This window comes from Borostomias antarcticus (genome assembly GCF_949987555.1).
Source record: "Borostomias antarcticus genome assembly, chromosome: 8".
NCBI classification, from domain to species: Eukaryota; Metazoa; Chordata; class Actinopteri; order Stomiiformes; family Stomiidae; genus Borostomias; species Borostomias antarcticus.
The window spans coordinates 5,985,946-5,996,670 of NC_140241.1; the positions used below are offsets into that span (position 1 = coordinate 5,985,946).

The 10,725-nt window shown below is 51.7% G+C and overlaps 1 protein-coding gene across 1 annotated transcript in view; it reads right to left on the reverse strand.

The window, feature by feature from the left end:
• plekhg4b (pleckstrin homology domain containing, family G (with RhoGef domain) member 4B) overlaps positions 1 to 9,932 on the reverse strand; it is a gene marked incomplete at both ends in the record, with an annotated part of 21,635 nt that extends 11,703 nt beyond the window's left edge. The window contains 3 exons of the mRNA XM_084441575.1: positions 2,350 to 3,628; positions 4,920 to 5,117; positions 9,864 to 9,932. Of these exons, the coding sequence (XP_084297701.1) occupies positions 2,350 to 3,628; positions 4,920 to 5,117; positions 9,864 to 9,932 (1,546 nt within the window). The remainder of the gene's footprint in view (positions 1 to 2,349; positions 3,629 to 4,919; positions 5,118 to 9,863) is intronic.
• Positions 9,933 to 10,725: the final 793 nt, after the last annotated feature.

Genomic DNA, 10,725 nt, shown 5'->3' on the forward strand with positions numbered 1-10,725 from the left:
AGCCCGGGTGACTGGGGGAGTTACGCGATTGGTTCATCCCAGCGTCCTCGGGCTCAGCCCCCGAGGCCCGTTTCCTGGATCGCTGCTCCTGACATTCCCGACTGCTAACGCTCTCCGATATCCCTGGCCAAGAGTCTGCCAGCTCTCACACCCAACGTGTACACTGCTCTCTCCACCTCTCTCTCTCTCTCTCTCTCTCTCTCTCTCCCTCCCATTCTCTTTCGTTCTTTCTCTCTCCATCTGGGGAGCAGGGTGCAGTGAGAACGATGATGTAAATACAAGTTAGGGCCAGGTCCTGCTTTGTTATCCTTTCGTGCAGCTGTCAGTGATTCTCTTGAACGCAGCGTTCAAGCCCGCTAGAACGAGGGCAACACAGGTAACGTACGACAACGATGAACAGAAAAGCCTTGGAAGCCATTGATCAGCTGACATCGATGAGTCGATACAGTATGAAACGGATATGAGAGACAACGTATGGGAGGACTGTGATCCGTGGCCAACACCTGTGGGGTGCTGTACGTTTTGAAACGGTCTCTGGCCCCCCGCTGTATTGTCCTGCCCTGTCCCGTGACACAGACCCCTCCCAGCTCAACCTCTATTGTCCTCCGACAGTCAATGCATTTCCTGTGTGACTGTGTAGCCCTGCTTCTGTTTGCTGCATGCTTCCTAAATTGCTTTGTTTTCAGAGGAAGTGCGAAATGTAGAGCAAAGCCTCGCGCGCATTGTGCCGTTTGAAAGGCCGTTTGTGTACAGCGCTCAACACCACTTTTAAGCCCGGGCCAAAATTGTTTGGTACACGTTGCTGTCAAACAGCAGCCTGGGTTTATGCAAGAATGGCAAACGCACAGCGGGGCGAAATCACAAGGGACGCGGTTTGATGACACAGCAGCCACTGCGACCCCACACACATCAAGTCATTCTACCTCCCCTCAAAGCCAAGGCATTAGGATAGACAGAACAAAGTCAGAGATTCAGAGCTGGAAACTCACATGTCGCTGGAGTGAATGGAGCTTACCTAAGCGCAGGTATAGTTTAAAATCCTTTCTTCAGCATCCCCAGTGGCTGACTAGGCCACAATGGGCCCTATTGTCCATGAGGCAAACCATCTGTCTGGGAGCAGGGTTGTCCCTGGCCCAGAACCCACTGGGAGCCAATGCCGTCTCAGTCAGGGATGACGGCTCCCTGAGTTCGGTTACAGGATCCTCTGAGGCTCCCTAACCACCCCAGAACTCTCAATGGCTCTCAAAGTTCTCAGTGTGGGAAACCAGTTTACAACAGTAACACGATCCTCGCTCTGAGGTAATCTCTAAAAAACACTACCGCGATATGGGAAACGCAGAGTATGGCGCCTTTGTTGTGTGGATCGAGCGATGCATTTTACCAGGTGTACATTGGAACATACTGTATGAGAAGCATCTCTCAATTCACTCTCACCGTGAGTAAAACCCACCTGGGTTGAGGTACTGAGTCCGTGTCATTTCAGAGTTAAATAAACGAAATAACAACCGGAAAAGAGGTTATGCTAAGTAAAACAGTGTGATTCCCTAGTTGGCGCTTTTGCATTCCAGCTCTCCTGTACTGCTCTGTAAAGGCCAACACATCAGTCTGGGGGGGCAAAGATACGGCTTGTCTGTGTGTGTAGCTCCTACAGGTACAGTACACCACATCTGAGCTGGGTCCTGTTGTCTCCAAGGTACGGTCATACCTGTCACCATAACATGCCAACACACACACACACACACACACACACACACGAGCGCACACCGCATGGGCTCTGAATCCTTCGCCAGCAATGAAGTCAGTGCTGGAGAATAACAAGCTGTCTCCACAAATCATCGGGTCCAACTGCCTGACTAGCCCATCCCCTGCTGCAGGTCCTAATTACATAGTGGTGCTCTATGCAACCACTGCCTTAAATCTGTCTGGAACCCAAGCTGGTTTTCAAGCCCTGAGGTGAAATCATTTGATATAGGAGAGTTAATGTGCTGAGGGCTGTTTTGATTCAATTACCTTTGGAGAAAACTCAGAGAGCGAGAGTGTTTGTTGAAACCGAAGACGTGTTCAGTTGAGAAATTATCTCATATTACCACTACAACGTAGTTTACACAACAAATCATGAGAGAGAGCTACAGATACAGACTTCTACCCAAATAAACAGAGACATCACGAAAAATGATGACTTCACACATTACTTCTACATGGTACATTCCAAAAAATCAAAAATAGTAGTGCGCTATTGCGTGTACAGAATTTCTACCCAGGCTAATCTGTGATCAGTGATTCTCAATTTGCGACGCCACGATCGATCTACCAACGCCACAAATAAAACAGCTGGCCATCCCTCCATACCTGACTCCTCCTCTTTGACGCTGCTCCTCCTCTCTGCTCCAGGTTGGGCGGCCTCCAGGTCCAGCTTCCCGAAGCGCAAGGCGTAGCCGTTCATCAGCTTCCTGGGAGAGATGCTGGCCGAGCCCCCCGAGGAGGAGCGCTCCCGGTGACCTTTGATCCCTGCGGCCTTGTTAGTCCTCTCCAGAGACTTGGAGCGTCTGTCCGCCCTGCTCTCGGCGCTCCGCAGCCCCCTCTGCAGGTAGAGGAGGGGGGTGCTGGGCCGGAAGTCGTCGCCGCCGCCGCCGCCCCCCAGCCAGACCCGCGCCCCCAGCCGGCGGGCTGCGTGTTCCCGGGGGCTGGCGCGGGCGTCGGGGCTGCTTCCCGGCGTGGAGGAGTTCTCCCGGGCGCCGTGCTCCGGCCCCTCCTCCAGGATGGACTCCGAGCTGGAGCCCAGGTTCATGGGGTTCTGCAGGGCCTCCATGTAGGACTTCCTGAACAGCCTCCGGGTCTCGAAGGCCACAGAGTCCCTGGCGTGGCGCCGGCGGGGGCCCGGGTTACTGAGGTCCGTGCTGAAAGAGAGGCTCACGGACCCCGCGCCCCTGTCCCTGCGTCCGCCCCCTTCCTCCCCCTCGTCGAGGGGCCTGTCCGTCTTGACGCTGCACGGGGCCGTGGGAGGGCGGCCTCTGAGGCCGGGGTTCTCCGGCACGCGGAGGCTCTGGGCCCTAGCGCCGCCGCCGCCACCGCCGGGGCCCACGTGACCCCTACTCAGGGTGGCCGGCTCAGAGAAGATGGAGTCCGCCCCCTGGGAGACCAGGGACTCTCTGGAGCTACGGTGGCTGTCCAAGGTCCCCGTGGAGCCGCTGGTGCTGCAGGTGCTCAGCTGGCTCCGGAAGCCGCCGCCGCCGCGGTGCGCCTGCATGATGGCGTCGGCCGTGCTGCTGACGAACAGGGGGTTGACCACGTTCTTCCACGGCGTCCTGTACACGACCGTGCCGGTGGTGAGCAGGCAGTTCTGGAGCGGGTGCAGGTTGCGGTCGCGCGTCACATCCTGCGGGAAGTCAGCGGTGAAGACGCTGCCGTACATGCCCTCCGCGATGGGGACCTCGGCGATGGCCTGCCCGCTGGCCGACAGGCATTTTATCACCAGCTTGGTGGCTTTGCGGCCCAGGGGAACCACCTGCAGGTAGAAGTCTCCCTGCTTCAGTCGGACCTTGTGCAGGGGGGCGAGCTGCAGGACCACCTTGTCGTGGATACAGAGAGGCCAGCCCTCATGGTAGAACAGCAGGCCTCGGTACCTGACCTGGCAGAGACAGACAGACAGAAAGACAGACAGACAGACAGACAGACAGACCGTCAATCCCCAGCCGCAGTAACACCAGCCTCTATTACCGAACAATAACTTATTCTCAGACGTGCGGCTGTCGAACTTACACTAGCTATAGGCTACTGGCAGAGTATACAATGAGTGTGTACCGACACATGTTCCACTGTACGGGAGAGAGGCCCCTCTCTTAGTCAGCCAGCGTTCTAACAAGCTGATTCCTCAAAATCCTGGGATGGAGAAACCTGCCTGATCAGGCCTGGTTTCATAGCAACCGGCAACACATGCCCTAACTGCGACTCCCAGGTGGAGAAGCCTCGCCCCGCACTCACAGGGATAGCACTCCGGGCTCAGCCCCTCACGGCGGTTTAGCGCAGGCGGCCCGCTTTATACACGCATTCTTTCGCTGAAGACTCTCATATTGCTGGTAATGCAAAAAAAAGCCTCATGCGGAGCCAGCTTTTCTCAGAGGCTGGGCTTAGGTGAAACTATTGCTCGCTCGTGGCTATCGCCAGACGGTAATCGCAGCGCAGAGGTGAGAGTGAGGTTTCGGGACTTCGGTCTCTGAGCCCTAACCCACGGCAATCAAAGCTTGTGAGGGAGCCAATAAGATTTCGGCCTGGACCCCCCGAGTCCATGGCAGCCTCTCAGCCAGACCACAGTTTCCTCTCTGTTCGGTCCATTCAGACGATGATGGCAAGCTTTCAGCTTGTTCTCTGAACAATGATCAACTGTGTCTGAGTCCGATATCCCCCCCCTATCCCCCCCCACCCTCTCTCTGCATAGTTATATAGTTATATTCCCACTCATCCTCTCTGTTCTCACATCCACTCTCGTGTGTTCCTCTCCTATCTCGATCTCTGTCCTAACCGCTGCCATGCGATACCTATCATCATGTGCATTATCTCAGATTTCCTATGATTGAAACGGAAATTGAGCGAAAATGTCAGTCTTTGTACCTCATCCTGTTATACTTTAAGCTGACGCTTTATTTCTCCTTCATCTCTTCCTCTTTGTCATCCTCACATCTCTTAACAAGTGGGACCAACGCCAGCGCAGATCAGAGTTCGTCTGCAGCTTCGCCACAGCTCCCACAGCTCCGCAGGAAACGTTACTGTACGTCTTAAAAGGCCTCATAATCAACTCATATCCGTTGTTGTCGAGTTCCTTTTTGTTTTGGGGAAATTCCCCTCCCCCTTCTCTCCACTTGAAACCACATCTATTGTCGTCGTTGCTCTCCAGGCGGTTCCCTCCCCCCTGTCCTACTCACACAGGTCTCCTGCTGGATGCTCTGCAGGATCCTCTTGGCCGGGAGCAGGAAGTCGACGAGGCAGCGGAGGCCGTCGCCGCGGTACTGCCGCTCCACCACGCTGAAGAGCTGCCAGAGGACGGTGGCGCCGGTGGCGCTGAAGGGGGGGTACAGGGCAGAGAGGGTGCTCTGGATACAGCTGTCCAGAGACTCAGAGTCCTGAGGTGGAGAGAGAGAGAGAGAGAGAGAGAGAGAGAGAGAGAGAGAGAGAGAAAGGTGGATTAGGATGGGCTGAGAATGACAACTCTTATCTACTGCGCTGTTGCTTATTTGGCATACATGTGGAAAGTTGCCTTGGGCCAGTATTTTGCATTTAAGGAATCTTTTACTCCAGTTATAACCCTTCAAACCCTCCTACAATAGAGACTGTCTCTCAACGTAGGAATTATCAGTGGCCTTTATGAGTGATCGCAAAGATCAACATATCATGCTAAGCATCTTCTGTACAGGCAAAGCATGGCCAGTGTCTCTGTCATGTTTTTGTTTGGGTTGTGGTACCTCATGCTGGGAGTTCCTGGACTGTGGTGACCACACGCGCACGCACAGACACACAGACAGGAAGCCATAAGGTCGCAGGAAACTTCCGCCCACCATGGCTTTTCCATGGGAGACAGGGGAAACACCTGTGTGAGTGGCGTCATGGACGGCGAAGACAAACACCAGCGCTGGAAAGTCCTGCCTCTAGTTCAGCCCCGCCCGGAGTGGGCCGATCGGGGGCTTTTCCCTGGCCAGGGTGGTGTCATCCATCCCTTTAATAGCATGTCACCGCTAACTTTATCTGACCCTCATTGAACCTCTACACCACATTACTGCGCCTCACAGGATAGAAGGTGACATGACGGACAGCGTGTCGGGGGACGTTGGTCTGACCTCCGCCGGGTGGAGGTGAGGCCAGGGATCGTTGCGTGTCTGGATGAGGATGACCTGGCGCGGAGGCCGTGTTCACATCCCCCACGCGGTGACCCCTCCCTCCGGCGGCAGCGGCGGCCTCTGCCAAGGCCAGACGTCCCCTGTTGCTCGGCCTTCCCAGATGGAACACAACAGTGGAACACAGGCATCAGCCTGCTCTGATAACCGCACAGACTAAATGTGTGATAGCTGGCCAGGGAAAGTCCAGCGCAGAAACAACAACAGTGTCGGCTAGTCGCAGCTGGGGCTGAGGAAACCGTGGTGGGACAGTTTTCAACACTTCACCGTGGAGAAACTGAGTTTTGGTTTCACTGTTGACTATCGAAGTGTGACGGTACAAAGCAGTCTGAATTCCACAGAGAGAATGTAAATTGCTGTCCAAGTGTCTTGTTGATTTGTGCACCATGAGTGATAGAGTAACTACAGTGTATACATGCCACAACCACACCACAAGGCCTCCATTGTTCCGCCCGCCTCTTTAAATGCTACGTACTGTACTGGTGGCGTCTGAAACAAAGCGCCTACCTCCATTAGCAGAGCAGCTCTCAGTCTCTGGGCATTACTCACTCCAGCGCCAGGGTGGAGAAGAATAACAAGGCGTTTATTGGAGGAAAGCTAACAATGGGAGGAAAGCCATCTCTGCGTGGTTTAAAAACGTCCCCAAATAGCAGCTCTTCAGGTTCCCAAGGCGGGCTGAACACGCCGCTGATGACAGGACTGTTTTGAAAAGCGATTTATCACAAGTCTTTTGTTGGGGTTCCACAATAAATCGACTGCTGACTGACTAAAGAATCCAACCCCGCAAACATGACTTTGGCACAGTCCAAATACAGACTACCGCGTACCCTTGAGCAATGTTTACAATATGAGCGGTGGTTAAATACATCAAACCCTTCAGAGTGTATGATGTAACGTTATACAACTCCAAAGAGAATACAAGGAGCTTTAAACTGCCTGATAAAGTGAATTCAACTGAAATGCATCAGCAGAGGAGCTAGCGTAGCCGCTAGCGCTACAACCCAAGGGCAGGAGTACAGAGGCAGTATGTGGGTGTAGTTTAGGTACAGTAGTCCCAGTCCCCCGACCAGGTACGGGGGCGTCCTGCCCTCCCCCGGTATTTACAGCAGCAGGCTGACTGTGTGAGGTAGTGTCGGAACCCCGGGGTGCTAATGACGGGGTTTGGGATCCAGGTGGGACACTTGCCCCCACCCCCCCCCCCCCTCCCCCCATCCTTTGGGAAAGACATCTGTTTCAGCTACAGGTTCAACAAACATTCTAGTGAGCAATAAGCACTGTACGCAAGCGGAGAGTGGTGCATTTCTGAACGTGATTAGCGACCGCGGCCGAGAGGAACATAGAGAGATGTGTTAGAGTCATCTGAGAGAGAGCGGCTCCCAGATCATCTGATGCTGGTTTCACTGAGAGAGACAAGGACAAGGCTGCTAGTTCTGCGTGGGAAATGCAGCTGCTCACTCACTAATTGGTAAAGATGAATCTTTACTGAATCAATTACCAATTCAAAGTGGCCTCTGTTATGAAATATGAGTATGCATGCTGATTCCACTGTCTGCTCTACTATCAGCTGCTTCAGCACACAGCCCTGAAACTCTGAAATACCTCCATCCAAAATATGTGTGCCATAGGGCATAGAGATAGTGAGAGAGAGAGAGAGAGAGAGAGAAAGAAAGGACGAGACAGTAAGAGAGAAAGAGGGAGAGAGAGAGTGTGAGAGAGTGAGAGAGAGAGAGAGAGAGAGAGAGAGAGAGAGAGAGAGAGCGAGGTAGTGGGTCAGGGACACAAAAGAAGCTGCGCACCAGGTCTCCAGTGAAGCATGAAGCCACCAGGGGGGTGTAACAGGAGAGCCCTGAAGCCCCCATACAGGCAGCTCAGTACGCAGCAACCTGCTAACCTCAAACAGCCTCACAGGCTGCAGGTACACAAAGGCCACGGTGCCACACCGCTAAGTGCCAAGGGACAGACAAAAAGGGAACACTGATGATACAATCCCATCTAGCACATGCATCCCAAGTTTCCTCCATCAATGGAGATCTTAACCAGATTGCAGGACGAGCGTTGGGCCATGGGAGGAGAGGGGAGGCTGTAGAGGGGGTGGGGCAGACTGGAGTCTCTGTGTGTGTGTGTGAGGTCTTTGGCTCAGAGTGATAATGATTTGTGACAAAGATCCGGCATCACAGGGGGAATTTATATCCAACACCTGTATCACTTTTTTCCCCCGACTTAAAATGTGTTTGACTGCAATAAACATTGACATGCACATGCACACTTAACAACACAACAACACAATGATGGACTTGTGTAAAAAGACACTGTTGTGAATGTTATCTCAACAGATAAACCCTTTTAAACACACAACCCGTCTCAGACAAACACCCGGGAGGCAACCAATGACCAACAATGAGGTGGGTCTGGCCTTAATCAGCAAGCCCACCTGTATCAGTTCCACACATACAGTATAATTGTACGGAAGATTAATATGGCTTTGAAGTATTTCAATGGAAACAGTATTTGGACGTCACAGAATCTGTTACCCTCCAGCCTGAATGAGACAGGAACTCTCTGCTTGGTTTGGTCCAGTGTCTTTTCGATTATGTTTGTGAAGATGATAAATTGATGAACTAATTAAGCAATGAGGCCAACCACGGTGAGCATTGATTAACCCCACAGAGCCGTATGAATACTGTACATTCTGTTCTGTTTCCCATGCTGGTTATCAGGATGGTGGGATTCCTATCATCAAGCAGTTCATGACATTGTTCTACAGGATGTAAACATCATTGGACAGGATATTGTTCTCAAGCAAACAGTGATGGACCTCTATGACCCTATAGGAAGTTACGTACATCGCTATCTTCTATAAACATTCAGATATGTACTGTATAAAGGGATGCCAAGCAGAAAGTGAACTAAAAGCAACCTTTCAGCCAATCAAACCGCTAACGAAGACTGGCTGTAACGGTGGCAAAGTCAAGGATGTGAAATGTTTCTCAGATATATGCCAGAAGAAAGGAGGATTTGATGGGCAGATCTGTTGCCTCCATGCTGGTATTTAAGGGTCATTTGACCCCAGTCAAAAATAACTGTGAAGAGAACTTGGTACTGAGGTTCTATCTACTATCAAGGATTCCAACCTGCCGTTACCAGTTATTCATACATATCAACATCTAGAGTAATGTATCCAAATACTGTGATGAAATTGAAATTCAATCTATTCATACAGTGAAAACAACCAGCTAACATGCATGTCACAATAACAACATCTTTCCACCTAGTGTTCTCTGTCAGGTCAGCTTGGCCTCATAAAGCACATCTGGAGCTGCCTAGCTTAGACTAGAGCTCAGGACGGGACAAGCCCTCACACACACACACACACACACACACACACACACACACACACACACACACACACACACACACACACACACACACACACACACCAAAATACCAGCTGTTTAGTATCTGTAAACCCTTCAGATAGATAGATACTTTATTAATCCCCCCGGGGTTTCGGCAGTTGAAAATTACAGAAAGGTTGGAAAGAAAAGAATCAATAATTCCGGAGTAACAAAAAACACTAGATAAGGGGAGGGTAGCAGCATAAAAAGAGGGATATCAGGGACTATATACATCCATATGTACAGTAACTGTACTGTATAGAATACAATAGCCCAGAGTGTGCGGAAGGGCACACAGATGCCTGAAACAAACAGCCAAGTCTACTGTTGAATATGTTGACCTGTGTTGACACCCTGAAGCAGATCTGTATGACACCTGATCCCTCACTATTCAATTTCAATAGAACAAATTGGAAAATGTGCTCATGTGGACACAGTGTGAAGTCATTGTGTGAAGTCAAACTTTGCACCTGATACAGCTGTTCTGCGAACGCTAAGGGAAATAGAAAAATCCCAATGAAACGGTGAGTTTTCAAAAACACCATAACAAAACACCATTAAACATTGATATCTGGGCTCTTACCTTGATGCTCAGGTAGTTGTCACAGCTCCGGGATTTGGCGCGTGAGTGCATTTTGCCCAGTGACAGCATTTAGGTGCGAGGAAAAGTCACATCAACAAGGGTAAAATCCAGTGTAAATCCCGTCATTACTGTCATATTGATACATCCACTGCCATGCTAGCTTCACCCCTCTGTCTCTGTTTCTCTCTCTCTCTATCCTGTAGTGCAGGCAGGGCAGCCAGAGTAAACTAAACTCCTGTTGCAGCGTGAGAGAGGCAGTGCCCTCTGTTCCCTGCAGCCCTCCCTCCTCCTCCCCCTTCTCCTCTCCAGTAACAAAACCACCCCCCCCCCACCCCCCCCTCTCTGCTTCTGAAGCCTCTCCCAGCTGGATAATGCATACTGATGCAGCTTCCCTTACCGTTCAGAAGACATATACTACCTGACCTGCACAGACACAATAACACCACCCCCCCCCATCCTTAACTAACCCCCACCTCCCCTCTGCCCAGCAGGGGTAGAACTCTGACTACCGCCACCCCACCACCCCTCCCCGTTGACCCCCGATGCCCCCACCTCAACCTACTCCCTCCTCCTCCCCTGACGGTCGCTCTTTTGTCCCGAGAACACAAATGGACTAGGGTTTCAGCTTATTCTGCTGCTTTTCAAAAGGAGGGCCCAAAAAAAAAAACGAAAGAAAAGAAGACATCAGCATAGCATTGGAAGCTCAGGTCACCCGCCACAATGGCGTCGCCTTCAATCTGGTCAGGGGAATACCTAATCCGTAAACCGGTTCCGGACACACCGTTGACATATGTAGGCCATCCCCTGTTAAAGGAGACAGATGTGACGTGTCCAAAATGGATTACCGTTAAAACAGACATAT